Source organism: Squalius cephalus, assembly GCF_949319135.1.
Source record: "Squalius cephalus genome assembly, chromosome: 14".
NCBI classification, from domain to species: Eukaryota; Metazoa; Chordata; class Actinopteri; order Cypriniformes; family Leuciscidae; genus Squalius; species Squalius cephalus.
In genome coordinates this window covers 28,020,891-28,035,348 of record NC_137135.1, presented here as the reverse complement: position 1 = coordinate 28,035,348, position 14,458 = coordinate 28,020,891, and the positions used below count along the sequence as shown (strand labels likewise).

At 40.4% G+C, this 14,458-nt stretch overlaps 1 protein-coding gene across 9 annotated transcripts in view; it reads left to right on the top strand.

Annotated features, from left to right (window-relative positions):
- rapgef2b (Rap guanine nucleotide exchange factor 2b) overlaps positions 1-14,458 on the top strand; it is a 101,371-nt gene that overhangs the window by 79,593 nt on the left and 7,320 nt on the right. For 7 of the 9 annotated variants that reach the window (XM_079892237.1, XM_079892236.1, XM_079892233.1 and 4 more), the window contains 18 exons: positions 2,166-2,343; positions 3,958-4,094; positions 4,758-4,916; positions 5,226-5,378; positions 6,007-6,171; positions 6,258-6,365; positions 6,465-6,668; positions 7,471-7,579; positions 7,798-8,074; positions 8,154-8,311; positions 9,373-9,613; positions 9,740-10,126; positions 10,224-10,435; positions 11,679-11,802; positions 12,208-12,231; positions 13,211-13,434; positions 13,777-13,947; positions 14,042-14,191. In XM_079892237.1, the coding sequence (XP_079748363.1) occupies positions 2,166-2,343; positions 3,958-4,094; positions 4,758-4,916; positions 5,226-5,378; positions 6,007-6,171; positions 6,258-6,365; positions 6,465-6,668; positions 7,471-7,579; positions 7,798-8,074; positions 8,154-8,311; positions 9,373-9,613; positions 9,740-10,126; positions 10,224-10,435; positions 11,679-11,802; positions 12,208-12,231; positions 13,211-13,434; positions 13,777-13,947; positions 14,042-14,191 (3,181 nt within the window). The remainder of the gene's footprint in view (positions 1-2,165; positions 2,344-3,957; positions 4,095-4,757; positions 4,917-5,225; positions 5,379-6,006; positions 6,172-6,257; positions 6,366-6,464; positions 6,669-7,470; positions 7,580-7,797; positions 8,075-8,153; positions 8,312-9,372; positions 9,614-9,739; positions 10,127-10,223; positions 10,436-11,678; positions 11,803-12,207; positions 12,232-13,210; positions 13,435-13,776; positions 13,948-14,041; positions 14,192-14,458) is intronic. The other 2 variants (XM_079892238.1, XM_079892235.1) reach the window with 1 other exon arrangement.

Genomic DNA, 14,458 nt, shown 5'->3' with positions numbered 1-14,458 from the left:
TTAGTGGTGGTGTTTGGTTTGCATCTCCTCAAAGTACAGGAGGGAAACTGATTGGACGACCCCGACGTGGTGTAGTTGGTTTGTCAAGATGTGTCTTGAGTGCGTTCGTTTTCTTCAAGGCTTAATGAGCTTAAGCGAGTCATCAACCTAACCATGTCTGGATGAAGATGTGATGTAATGTAAATCCCAAAAGGTTCAACTAATGGGTGACTGCTTAGTGTATTGATTTTAAGATCTTGAAACCGCATTAATCAACAGTCATTGATACCTTTCTTCAACAAGATGGTTGTTGTTTAAGCACATAGATATCCAGTCGCCGTGCACCAGTAGCTAACTGCCTAGAGAATGCATATTTAATTCACAGTCGAGAGTAGGGAATTACTGGGGTTTCCTGCAAATTGATGGATATAGCATATGAGATTGTCTGTCATTGTACTTTGTAAATACTGCTCATTCATAGACCTGTGTTCATGTTTTAACTCCAGTCTGAGCTCCTGGACAAATGTGTGCCACAGAGTTTTCGAAGCATCTGTGAGTTCATGGAGGTTTTCATGAGGACCTAAAGAAACAGTTCTCCCTGTATTCGTTTACTCACCGACGTCTTGTCATTCCAAATCTGTATAACCTTGTTACATTGAACACACAAGGAGATTTTTTTTTTTTTATTCAATTACATTGAGCCATTAAGCTTCAAAAAAGGATGTAAACAACCATAAAATTGGTTCCTATGACCTGAGCATCTCTGAGGCCATACAGTAGGTTTTTTTTTTTTTTTTTTTTGAACAGATTGTAATTTAAGTTATTATTTTAGTTGATGATGACCTCTAGTGAGCTGTTAACCGCTGTGACCAGATCATTGAGTCAGATCATTAATTTGGACTTGAAAACCACATCAGTCCAGTATGGAAAGGAATACGATTCATTAAAAAATCTGATTGAGAAGAATCATTTGCTTAAGAAGAGGACATTGCCACTTCTCTTATGAACAGATGTCAAGATTTTTAATGAAAAAACTACTTAAATTGTGGTCAGTTTCTCACACAAAGCATGTTGTTGTTGTTTTTAAACCTGAAACTGTGCATTGTATTGTATGATATTTTATGGATTCTTTGCTTAAAATACTTAAAAGCTTCAGTCCGCATTTATTGTAATCGCATGGAAAACACTCTTAGGCGTTTCTCCTTTTGTGTTCTGGGGAATAAAGAAAGTCATACAGGTTTGGAACAGCATGAGGGTGAATAAATGACAGAATTATTATTTTTAGGTGATCTATTCCCACAAGTTGTGTTGACCATCTTAAAAGGGATGTTATGTGATAGATAGCCCTCTCTTTTTTATATTAGTGCATTTTGCCACCTGTCACCGCTATCCTCCCCCACTCCCCTGTCTCCACCCTAAAGAAGAGCCCAGCCTCACATCGCCCCGCCCCAGTCGCCCTCTGAGTGGCTGCTTTCAGCAGCGTCTGAATATTTGATGAGTAATGCAGGTCATTTAAGTCAAAATGACGTGTTTGTGTGAGCCCAGATCGAGAGGTTTAAAAAATTAAAAGTGGCTAGAAGCCTGAGCTCTAAAAATGCGGCTGGGACCCGGCTTCTACAAGCAGTTGGTGAAGGCGACATTGTGGGCAGTTACAGGGAGGAATAGAGCGTCGCTGGGGCTCCTCGGTCAGGTGAGAGAATCAGGGTTGGTTGCGACAGGAGATTGTGGCGTACATGACGGGATGGGTCTTTCTTTTGTTGCCTACCTTCTAAGGTTAGGCCATGTGCTGGGGAAGTATTGGGTTGTATTTTCTCAAACATGGATTTCAAACATCTATCCCTGTATTTTATTATTTAGAAAATATTGCTGTTGTTACCTGTGCTTGGTTATTTGGCTTTTTTATTTATTTTTTGTCTCTAGGGCTGCTGCTATACATGTCCTTTTGACATTTTCTTTTGATTCTGAATTAATGGAAAGGACTTGGTTTTCTTTAGCCTTTAATCTCTTTTTTGGGGTCTGTGCTCTATATAAATTTATATACTTTTGAAATCGGTTTAATTACTGATGTCAGTGATCAGATTCAGGGTTCAGGATAAATGTATTAATTTAGCAGAAACACCACAGTGACAAATCTAAAACAAAAATGTCCAAAATACTTTAACTGACTGAAGTTTTCTTACTCGTAGGCCACCGAGAGTGAGCCCGGCGACATGGACCTCAGTGGCCTGCCCGAGACGGCCGTTGACTCCGAGGAGGATGACGATGAGGAAGACATTGAACGAGCCTCAGATCCCCTCATGAGTCGAGATATCGTCCGGGACTGTCTGGAAAAAGACCCCATGGACCGAACGGATGATGACATAGGTGAGCGATTCCCATATAATCCTGAATAGCTTTGGCAAAGATCCCTAGCTAGAACATAATGCAAACACTAGAATTTTCTGGAGGGGAAGAAAGTGGAGATTCTCGAAAGCAATGAAATAATTTGCCAGGAAAAGAAGGCAACAAAAGGTCGGGGAGACTACAAAAGAAAAGCATGTGGGGGAGACGTGTTGTTTTTTTGTAGGTCACCCTCTCAGCCGAGTCTCTCGAAGCGCATTAAAATTTGATTGGCTGAGCTGCTTCCACAGCTACGCTTCAGTGGTGCCGTGCCAGGCACAGGTCATCGAGTACCCAGACAGGCCATGAGCAAAATCCAAAATCTCTTGTCTTAACTCTTCTTGATCTCAATTGAATTACTCAGGGCTTTTGGGCAGCCCCCTGTCACACCAGCTAAAACCAAATACTTGATTTATTTGGTCCGTCAAGCATGGAGAGAATAACATTTAAATTACTATAGAAAAACTGTTATATTGCTGGTCAGTTCCAGTCATTCATATTGATTGTAAAATAATGATCATGTTGGAATGAATGGATGAGAGGTTTAATGTACCGTGTTCTGTGCAACAAAATGACAAACACACTGGATAGATTAGGCTTGGCTAGGCTGTCAAAATGAGACAGGCAATCTTGCCAAAAAATGGAAATGGGTGTTTCACTAAGTAATTTTTGGCACTGTAGACTGTAAGACAATTAAACACACATTTCACATTCTCACTAACTGATTTAAAATGTCCACTAACAATGTTCATCAGTGTATACTGGATATTTCCATCACAGGAAAATTGTAATTTTTCTAAAGGTCATTATTTCCATCACAGTGTCATTTCTGCCATATCAAATAACGTTGTATTTAATAACATTCTGCGGTGAAAATCACATTAAGCATTATTGAAATAAAAAGGCAAGCTCCATTTTATTCTTAATACACACTTAATTATCTTAAACTGTATTTGTTTTCTTTTCACATTGCATGTCCTAGATTTTATCTTGAACTCTTCACTGACACTGTTATCAACTAGATCAACTTTTGAACTGTAACGGAAATGACAGCAACAGGGACAGTTGTAATATGTCTAAAAATTGATAATTAAAGAAATCATTTTCATGCACTAAATACTCTTAGTTTTGATCATCATACTGTAGTTTTTAAAAATCAATGCTATTTTTATTACAAATTTTCAAAGTTTAAGACAGCTTTATTTTGACATCCATATAATAAAAAGAAAAAAACAAAACATTGTTTGTTGTAAAAATCCGTTATTTTTAATAAAAATTAACCCCTTGGAAGTGTCTATGGTTGAAAAAACTACTTTATGTTTAGTTCTCTGTCACGGTGGAAATGGATTTTGTCCTGTATATTGCATAGCAGGATTAGCCGAATTGTCAGAAATAGCTTCGTATTAATAATGCATTCATTGCTTGGTTGCTGTTATTTTTATATCCGTGGAAAGAATGTTTTCCGTTCTCCATGTGAGAAGAACAAACTGCATCTGATAGAGAGAACAAATAACAATGAGAGACTTTCAAAGACTCTCATGTATCTCACTTAGTCTTAAATGTATCTTTCACTTCTTTTTTCTCACTCTGTTTCTTCAGAGCAACTGTTGGAGTTCATGCACCAGCTACCGGCCTTTGCCAACATGACCATGTCCGTCAGGAGGGAGCTTTGTGCTGTCATGGTGTTTGCTGTGGTGGAACGGGCTGGCACAGTCGTCCTTAATGATGGCGAAGAGGTCGGTCAGACTTACCGTGACATGGCATTAGCTTTTCTGCACTTACTTGAAGCCTCAATTTAACCTTTAACCTATATGTGTGGCCAAGCACGTATAGTACATACCCAGCAGTTTTTCCTACATCGATAGCTATTAGCCTAGCTTTTCACAGTGACCCAATTTTAGTTCTTTTTTTTATATATATTTATCATTCAACTTTAATATTTCACCAGCTTTCACTTCAGTTTTCACCCCATCCCACCTCCCTCCTTCTTTCGTCACATCCAATCAGCCATTCAGCTTCTGCACTGTCAAACCTCAATGGATGCCAGCATTCAGCATCTTGAGATTACAAGATGCCCGGGGTACAGCGGGAATCACTTATCTCCTTATCTCAGTATTGACATGCCAAAAAGAGCCATTTTCTCCCCTAATGCATCCATATAATTGAAAGCAGGACAGAGCTTGAGGCTCATACAGTTCACTGTGATGACAAGTTCTTTGCTGTTTTGCATGCAAAAAAAAAAAAGGAGCAGCACATACCCATGTCCCTGTGCACAAGTTTTGTATTTTACCACAAAGGTTTATATTACGCATTGCATCCTGAAAATGATTTAAATTGTAATATAACATTAAAAAATATTTGTGTCTTTCTGTTAACTTTTCATCGTTCCTTTGATGTAGCTGGACTCATGGTCTGTGATTCTGAACGGCTCAGTGGAGGTGACGCACCCAGATGGCCGGACGGAAATCCTGTGCATGGGCAACAGCTTCGGTGTGTCCCCCACTATGGAGAAAGAGTACATGAAGGGGGTGATGAAGACCAAGGTGGATGACTGCCAGGTGAGTCAAACAATACTGTATGGATAAAAAAACAAGAAGAATGTCTCTTATCCCCACCCAACCTATTTTAGCTGTTTGTAATGACTCATTTATTGCAGAAGTGATGAGGCTCTGCCCATTCATTAAGCATGAGAATAATAGGGGTGATTGATTAGTGAAAAATTTGCAATAATGAAATCTTGTCTCTGTTTCGGCGCACTGGTTTAATTATCATGGGGAAATCATTTGAGTATACTGCTGCATCAAAAAAATGATTTACTTTCCCCTCACAGTTTGTGTCGTCTTGCTCACTCTTTCTTTCTCTGTCAGTTTGTTTGCATAGCACAGCAAGATTACTGCTGTATCCTAAACCAAGTTGAGAAAAATATGCAGAAGGTGGAAGAGGAGGGTGAGATTGTGATGGTGAAGGAACACCGTGAGCTTGACCGCACAGGCACCAGAAAAGGACACATTGTCATCAAGGTGAGAACCCAACTCAGAACGAGTGTGACAAGTTTTCACACCCAGAGGTAAAGAAATGTTCAGAAATGTAGGTGAAGTGACAAAAAAGGCTTTCCTAACTAGAGAATTGTAATTTTTCCATAAATCATATTCCCAGAACGGATGTTACCTGTCATGAGGTCCATTCTAGCTCACTTAAGCTTAAGGATTTAACACTTACACCAGTGTTTCCTGCACCTCTATTTTGTGGCACTTCGGCAAAGAGAAATTATATTTTATTCCAGTTGTGAGTTTGCAGACTGAATTGATCCCAATGAGATAACGAGTTGCCACGCTGCAAAAACAATAGGAAAAGTTGACTTGCACTCTCATGTTGACATGGCTTTTGCCCTGATTTACACAGATGCATTGAACATAGCCTTTTATTGATTCCTAAACATGGAAATATGCTTAGCACAGTAGAAGCATATATCGACTGAATATCAAGTCCAATACCTTAACGATTGGAGCTGAGGAAACTTTGCCCAACAACAATGAAACTGACTCGTAGTTCTTCTGGTCAACCCCACATCAGAGAGTAACAGGCCAAAATTGGAGTAAAAATGCATTGCTTTGGCATCCTTTTAAAGAGCATATTTGTTTTTTACAGGGCACGCCAGAGCGTCTTACCATGCACCTTGTAGAAGAGCACTCGGTGGTGGACCCCACCTACATCGAGGACTTCCTGCTTACCTACCGCACCTTCCTGCCAAGCCCCATGGTGGTGGGCAAGAAACTGTTGGAGTGGTTCCATGACCCCAGCCTCAGGGACAAGGTACATAGACTCACTTATGCAAGCATTTAAATCAATCAGTTCCCGATGAGATGTACAGTATGATTGGTAACCTCACATTTCATCAGGTTACACGGGTAGTCTTGCTGTGGGTAAACAATCACTTCAACGACTTTGAGGGTGACCTCGCAATGACACATTTTCTTGAGGAGTTCGAGTACAATCTGGAGAGAGAGGTCAGTTGTGTGCAATAAAACATTAAATTCCTTTGTGATCTTCAGCTTTGTAGCTGAGTTGACTGCAAAAATCTCATGTAATGCCTTTCTTTGAACCAGAAAATGTGTGGGCACCTAAGACTGTTAAACATAGCATGTGCTGCCAAAGCTAAACTGCGGGTGGTGACCCTAACAAAACCCTCGAGGGAAGCCCCCCTGGCCTTCACCCTGCTGGGGGGTTCAGAGAAGGGCTTTCGCATTTTCATTGACAGCGTGGAGCCAGGCAGCAAAGCTGCAGAGGCCGGCCTTAAAAGAGGAGATCAGGTAATGTCACACCAGCACCATGCAGGATCTGAAGTAGGCTACAGAAATAGTTGTTAAATTGACACCGTAATAGCAACTTGCTGTGGCATTAGCAGCTGTAATAGTACTGTTGGACTGGAAGTGGAAAACATTGTGTGAGAGCATTTGTAATTGGCATTGTCAGCCGGTGAAAGCGGAGTTAGTCACAGAACTGAGAGCATTCTACTAAATCATAAAGAAAAAGAGCAAACATTTTTTTTGTATCCATTCAGTCTGACTTTCATACATAAAGGTAAATACATTTCAGCCTCTGAACCCAAGCGGAAAATGTGATTTCAGATTAATTGAGTGTCACACTGTTTCTTTTTGCCCTTCACTCAGTGCAGTATTTGGCTCGTAAAGCTGTTTAATGAGTTGCTATCTATTTGCCCTCCGAACCACAAGAGGATGGTTGATTGTTCTGAATGCTAATCAGCTGATACATAGCCATTTTTTGAGATTATTAACAATAACCTTATCCGCTTAGCCAATTAAAAGATGTGGTAGTTCCCCCTTGTATCAGTCAACAGCTTTGACAAGGGATAAACAATTTGTTTTTAAGGTTAATTTGAGTAAATATTGTATAGAATAAGTTTTCATTTAATTTATGGACAAGAGGCTTGTAAACTGACGTCCATGGTCACCATTTTATATATATAAAAAAAACTTTCTTTGTGTATGTTCAAAAACTAAAAAGTGGGCAGAACATTGTTTTATGTATATTTATCAATTGGCCCAGCTGCAATGTTGATTGAGACCTTGGATTTCCATCTTTTTTTCCCAGATACTAGAGGTAAATGGCCAAAACTTTGAAAATGTGCCGCTATCCAAAGTCAACGAGATTCTCAAAAACAACACGCACCTGTCCATTACTGTGAAAACCAATCTCTTAGGTAAGTTACACTGGCAGAAATTACCACAGCTGCACAGGTATAATGATAGGTATTCATTTATACCTAACACAACGCATAATCTTAAAATTGCCAGTAAGCTCTCCTCTTGCAGTAGGGGAAAATGTAGTTGTAGTTACTTTTGAAAGACTATATGCTCTTTGAAAATGTCAGATGGCATTGTTAAAACTCTTTCTCTGTGCTATGTTCTCTGCTCTCAGTTTTTAAGGAGCTACTGGCCAGGCCTGACCAGGACCAGGAGCAAGAACAGGAAGAGGAGCCAGACAGGAAAAACGGGGCACCTCACATCCCTAAAATTGGGGACATTAAGAAAGCTAGTCGTTACTCCATCCCTGACCTGGCTGTGGATGTTGAGCAGGTCATGGGTCTTGAGAAAGCTAGTAAAAAAGCCAAGGCCAACACCGTTGGTGGCAGAAACAAGCTGAAGAAGATCTTCGACAAGACACTGACCAGTATTCTTCCACCCAAACCTTACAAGTAAGATGAGCTTGATATAAAAAAGCTCCATTGGCGATTTGGTTCACTGCAGCTCATAACTCTTCTGGTTTGTTCACAGTGACGTTGGGGTGGGACAGTCTCAGGATGACAGTATTGTAGGGCTAAAGCAGTCAAAGCAGATCCCTCCTGCTCTTCCTGTCAGTGGAAACCTTTCATCAAGCAACCCTGACCTGCTTCAGTCACACCATCGCATACTCGACTTCAACAACCAACCTGGTAAGACGCTTAATGTGGTTTCACAAAGTAGTATATGTTATTGCATCAACATTCTTGTTGGTTCTTGATTTTTTTTTTAAATCTTATTACCCACTTAGATGTTAGTGATAGGTGTTAGGGTTAGAGTGAGGCTGTGGCTTTAGGTTGGGCTTAAGGGGTGAACAGCATTCAACAATCATTTCCCTAGAGATAAAATTAGCCAATAATAATTTGATCCAAGAATTTGTACTTCCAGGTTAGACAATCTCCTTAAGAGAGAACAGACTTTGAGTTAGTAAATAAAGATATTTGCAATCTTTGCCAGGATAAAATTTATATATATGCGTGCAATATCTTACCTTGCACTTTCCGTCAGGGCATTTACAGAATCTTTCACAGAAGTGTAATCTCAATACATGCATATTTAACAAGATGTTCATGCTGTCCTGAATGTCCTCTTTCAGAAGCAGTGCCTATAAGTAAGTATTTGATCTTGTCCCGTCAGAGGTTCCTTAACTATTCTCATTTTTCTAATCACAATCATCTTCAGGGCACTTGTCTGCTCAATTTTAACATTGAGTTTGCTATCTAAAGTTCTTTATGTAGCACCGTTTGGTGCGACTCAATCAGGTCTTAATCTGTGAACACTTTGCATTTGGTGGGATTCATCAAAATGATTTAGTTAATTGATTCTTATTCACTGATTTATGTCACTTATTGTTGCAGAATGGGATTGATTGACATTGAAAGTTGATTTGTTTGCTTGGTGTGAAGGTGTCTTCTGAATATGCATATGCACCAATAAGCTTCCGGTGATGGGTTAATGTTGAACACAGTGGGGCAAGTGGTTCATGTAGAGATAATGCATACATTGATTACATTGATCAATAACTGATCCAGAAGTGGATCAGTTCAGATTCTGACTTACTCTAAGTGTGAAAGTGACATATGGTCATTAGTAATGTAAAAATGATCATACAATAAGTGGACTTCCACCCAGATAAAGATTGATACTTGGGTCTTGATTATTGAAATGGATAAGTGTGTGGGCCTGAGTCATTTCTCTTGTTTTTTTTTTTTAGACATGTCAGACCAGGTATTGCGAGTGTTCAAGGCAGACCAGCAAAGTCGGTACATCATGATTGGGAAGGACACCACAGCAAAAGAAGTCGTAGCTCAGGCCATTCGAGAGTTTGCCTTGACTGCTGCCGCTGAAGCCTATTCGTTGTGTGAGGTGTCAGTCACTCCTGAGGGCGTTATCAAGCAGCGGCGACTTCCTGAACAACTCTCCAAACTGGCCGACAGGATCCAGCTGAGTGGCAGGTGAGAGCCTTAGAGCCCTTGTGGCCATTTGTTCAATTTCTGAAGTATTTTCTTTTTCAGAGGAAAATCACTTAAGACACCTGTTGATCTCTCCTCTCACTGGCCTATTCTCCATTTAACTTGTAGGTACTACCTGAAAAGCAACATGGAGACAGAGACGCTGTGCTCAGATGAAGATGCCCAGGAACTGCTACGGGAGAGCCATATCAGCCTGCTGCAGCTCAGCACGGTGGAAGTGGCGACCCAGCTGTCCATGCGCGCCTTCGAGTTGTTCTGTGCCATCGAGCCCACAGAGTACATTGATGACCTGTTTAAGCTGAAAACACGCCTTACTGGGCCCCCCAGCCTCAAGCTTTTTGAGGAAGCCATCAATCGGGAGACCTTCTGGGTGGCCACGGAAGTGGTGCGTGAGCCCAACCAGCTCAAACGCATGAAGATCATCAAGCACTTCATTAAAATTGCACTGCATTGCCGTGAGTGCAAGAACTTCAACTCCATGTTTGCCATTATCAGGTAAAATGAGTCTGAGTTCAAGAGTAAAAAAAATGTAGGGTTAAATTACAGACCTTTTGGTGTCTCAATTAACAATGGCGTTGTGCGTCTTTTCCAGTGGTCTGAATTTGGCACCGGTGTCCAGGCTGAGAGGCACATGGGAGAAGTTGCCCAGTAAATATGAGAAGCTGTTTAGTGATCTTCAAGACCTATTTGATCCCTCCAGGAATATGGCAAAGTACCGGAACCTTCTTAACAGCCAGAACCTGCAACCACCCATTATCCCTCTCTTCCCTGTAATCAAGAAGGATCTCACCTTCCTGCATGAAGGTAAGATAGTTCTCACTGATGTAGGCATGATGACATGTATAGTATCCATGTTTGTTTATTATTGAACATCACTTAGTTTTGGTTTTGAGAATTTGTCAGTAATAGTAAATAAAGAGATTGTGTCAGATAGATAAAATAGCTTTATATTCCATGAAAAGCACCTACTCTGCATAGCCTTTAAAGGCTGTTTCTAATAAGGGGTGTAACAATACACGTATTCGTATTGAACCGTTCGGTACGAGGCTTTCAATTTGGGTGCGACCAAAATTTTGTTAGCAGTCGCACTGGTGCAACCACCACAACGTTGCCCAACATCAAATGGCAAACGTAATGAAAAAGGAACGAAACTGCGCCACTTATTATTTTGTGCAGTTTGGACCGATGTCAGTGCAGCGCAAGCCGATCTTTATCAAGCGACACACTGTTACTACACAGCGCTAAGAGATCCAGTAAAGAAAGCATTTGAATTCGCCAATGAATTAATAACATCGCTGTGAGATCTAGTGAGAAACATTCAAATTTCTCCGTTATTAACCGTAGATCTCAATTAGATCAAACAGCGCTGATGTGGAAACCAGGAGAAACATTGTGCCATGAATGATCTAGTTAAAGGCTTTAAGTCCACAAATCAGCAAAATTCACCATGGATTTAATGTAGTAACACTAACTGTAACTATAGAAGTTTGGCAGGAATAGTAAAATGCTTTCAAGTACATCACACATCTTTTTCCAGCACTTCAAACTCAAATATTGTCATTTAAATGTGATGACCAAAACATTATTTGTTGATCCTTCAAAGATTACCCCCATTTTTAAAACTAAAAGTTTCAAGATGTAGGAAAACTCACACTTATTTAAAAATAAAATGTCTTTTTAATAAATAATTAATAAAAACATTTTAAAATCAAGGACATTTCCTTGTGAATCTCCAACCGAACCGTGAAACCGTTACACCCCTATTTCTAATTAGGACAGTGACTATGTCTGTCTGATCTTAATAGTTTGTGCAGTGCATTTGATTTAAGGTTTACAAAGAGGCTGTTACCGAAGGATGCTTATTTCACATGCAAAGGGTACTTGTTTATTTGTTAGTGGTTAAAGACGCAGCGCATATACACAGACACAGCGATATTAGTACAAGAGTGTAAAATATGGTCATGTCCTATGATATGACTTCAACATTATAAGTTTACCTGAGGGAAAAAAAGCATGATATGAGCCCTTTCTTTATTGCTAACTCTAGGAAATGACTCGAAGGTGGACGGTTTGGTGAACTTTGAGAAGTTGCGGATGATTGCTAAAGAAATCAGACACGTTGGCCGGATGGCAGCTGTAAACATGGACCCAGCTCTGATGTTCAGAACCAGGTGAGTGCCTTCCTGATCTGACTGCTACAATGACTTCTTTGCCTTTCTTCCAGACTGGACTCTTCACACCACTGAGTAGCTTTTAGTGCTCACTCACTGCGATGTGTACAGCTCTCACCTCACGCTTCCACACAGGCTTTTTACTAAGGTTTTTTGAAGGGTTTGTGATGTTTACGTACAAGAGAGTTAAACCATTGTGTATGTTACTCTTTGTCTGCATTATTGTCAGAGAAGTTATTGTCTCTCTTTTGGTCTCTGGTGCACCTCACCTTGGTACCCTTGGTCTGTTTCTCCTCATCTAAGTGTGTCTCCCTCTCTTTCTCTCAATGGCTTTTCTCTTCCCCATTTCTCTCTTCGTCCACCCTCTCTGCCCCACGCTTCACTATTCATGGCTCTCCCTTACAGGAAGAAGAAATGGAGGAGTTTAGGGTGAGTATGGTGAACTCTCACCTTTGGCCTCACGTGTGCCCCCTCCTTTAATTTGGGCTGGCTCCTCACCATCCTTTATTTTTATTTTCCTGGTTCATTTGAGAATGCTTCTGCTCTGACGGATCCCATACAAGCATTTGACCACCATCACTTTTGCTACTCAGGGTCATTGAATAAACTCACCTCATTCTAAAATACATCCTAATGTTTCTGTTGTATTACCACCGTAGATTTTGAATGTTTCACAAACATGACCCCACCAGTTTTGCATGAATTTATTTACAGTTGTTTGGTTCCAGTTCATTTAATGATTTGATGTCCCATGATCCATTTTTAGCAAAAGTGATTTAACGTACCCCTTCCAGCTAAACTACTTACCATAGCTGCACGTCTTTTACTAAGTATTTGCAGTGTTGTGAGTTTATTTTTATTATTTGCTTTTTAATTATTTTCTTTAGTCATTATTTCAAAAAATAATTATTCGTTTAAAGATTGTGTATGGATGTGTATGGATGCAAACCCTGCCTTTTATAAGACCTTTTTTGAGTTTTAAGTGTGTTAAATCCTTTTTCCTGTTTTAGCCTAATATACAAAAATTTTAATGATGCTAGAGGTGCAGAAATTATGCACATCACCTTTAAGCATAAAAGAAATGGTTAAAAAATTGTTAAATGCTTTTGCTCCGAAATGTAAAAATATATATATTTGACCAAAAATAATGGAAATCATCATTGATTCTTCCTAAATCTCATGCAGAGTTTTAGTACGATACTTCTGTTGTTTTTATATAGCATCGCATTTTAACTGCCTGATTGGCTGAGATGTGAAATGCATGGAGTGTTTGGATTGTACTAAAGCTGCAAGGAATGCAACTTACTGCATGTCAAAAAGACTGAGAGACTGCATCTGATCCTGCATCAGCATACTACACACTATTAAAGTCCGACTGCATCTTTAACTCTAATGTGTCTGTGTTTAGGTCACTCAGCCAGGGCAGTGCCAATGCGGCCGTCCTGGATGTAACCCAGACAGGCGGGCACAAGAAGCGGGTCAGACGGAGTTCCTTTCTCAATGCCAAGAAGCTGTACGAGGATGCGCAGATGGCACGCAAGGTCAAACAATACCTGTCCAACCTTACCCTGGAGACAAACGAGGAGAGCCTGCAGACACTTTCAATGCAGTGTGAGCCCTCAATCAACACATGTGAGTAGGGTGCAAGCACGCACACACAAATACCAATAGGAGAAAAACAATAGCATGTGAAGAACACAACAGACATTTTTATCACACATTAAAAAGCTGCATACCACACAGCTTGTTGGTCACAAGTAAAAAATAATAATAATAAAATTATAGTGCAAAATACAGTTTCATGGCCAGTAAGAAGTATTTATAGTGAGTGAGTAAATGTTTCCACCATTCATTCACCATTAGTAGTTTAAGCAAAAAGTATTACTTGGTATATTGTTATTATTTATTATTTCCTCATTATTCAGATATATAATTCAGCTTGTTGTTTACAAATAGATTCTTTCTTTTTCACAGTGCCGAAGAGTTCCGGGGACCGGAAGAGACCTGACACGTCGCCCGTGGTCGCACGGGCCGCCATCCACCAGCGCCAGCAGCTTCAGAAAGCCAACCAGGCGCTTCAAGTGCCTGCCGTTGCCCTCTACCCATCTCGCAAGAAAGTGCCGGTCAAAGACCTCCCGCCATTTGGTAAGACCACGTCATTTTGATACTTGAACACAATTAGGTCCTCCAATATATATTTATGGTTATCATAAGGCTCCGTCATACTGTGTTTGCACAGGCACAAGCTCACCGCAGTCTCTAAAGAAGATACTGTCCCTTTCAGAGGAGGCAGGAGAGAGACACAAGAAACAGACAGAGGATAGTGTGTCCAACAACTCCTCACAGCTGTCATCTCCTCCCACGTCTCCTCACAGCTCACCTAAGAAAGGTAAGGATACACACAGAGTCAGACACACTATGGCATTCGGTATATGTTGTTTTTCTCCAACCTCTGGTCTTTGCACACTCAATTTACTCTCCCCCATTGACTTATCGGTGAACTGTGGAATCAGAGCTCTATGGTGGGCATGCAGTGAAATATATTGTAAGACAGCATGTTCCCTGACCACTGGCATGCAGTTCATTTCTCTGATAGCTGGCGCCCCTTAGTGCCAACATGTTTTCATAGCTTATTTAATATGTTGATACTGCCATC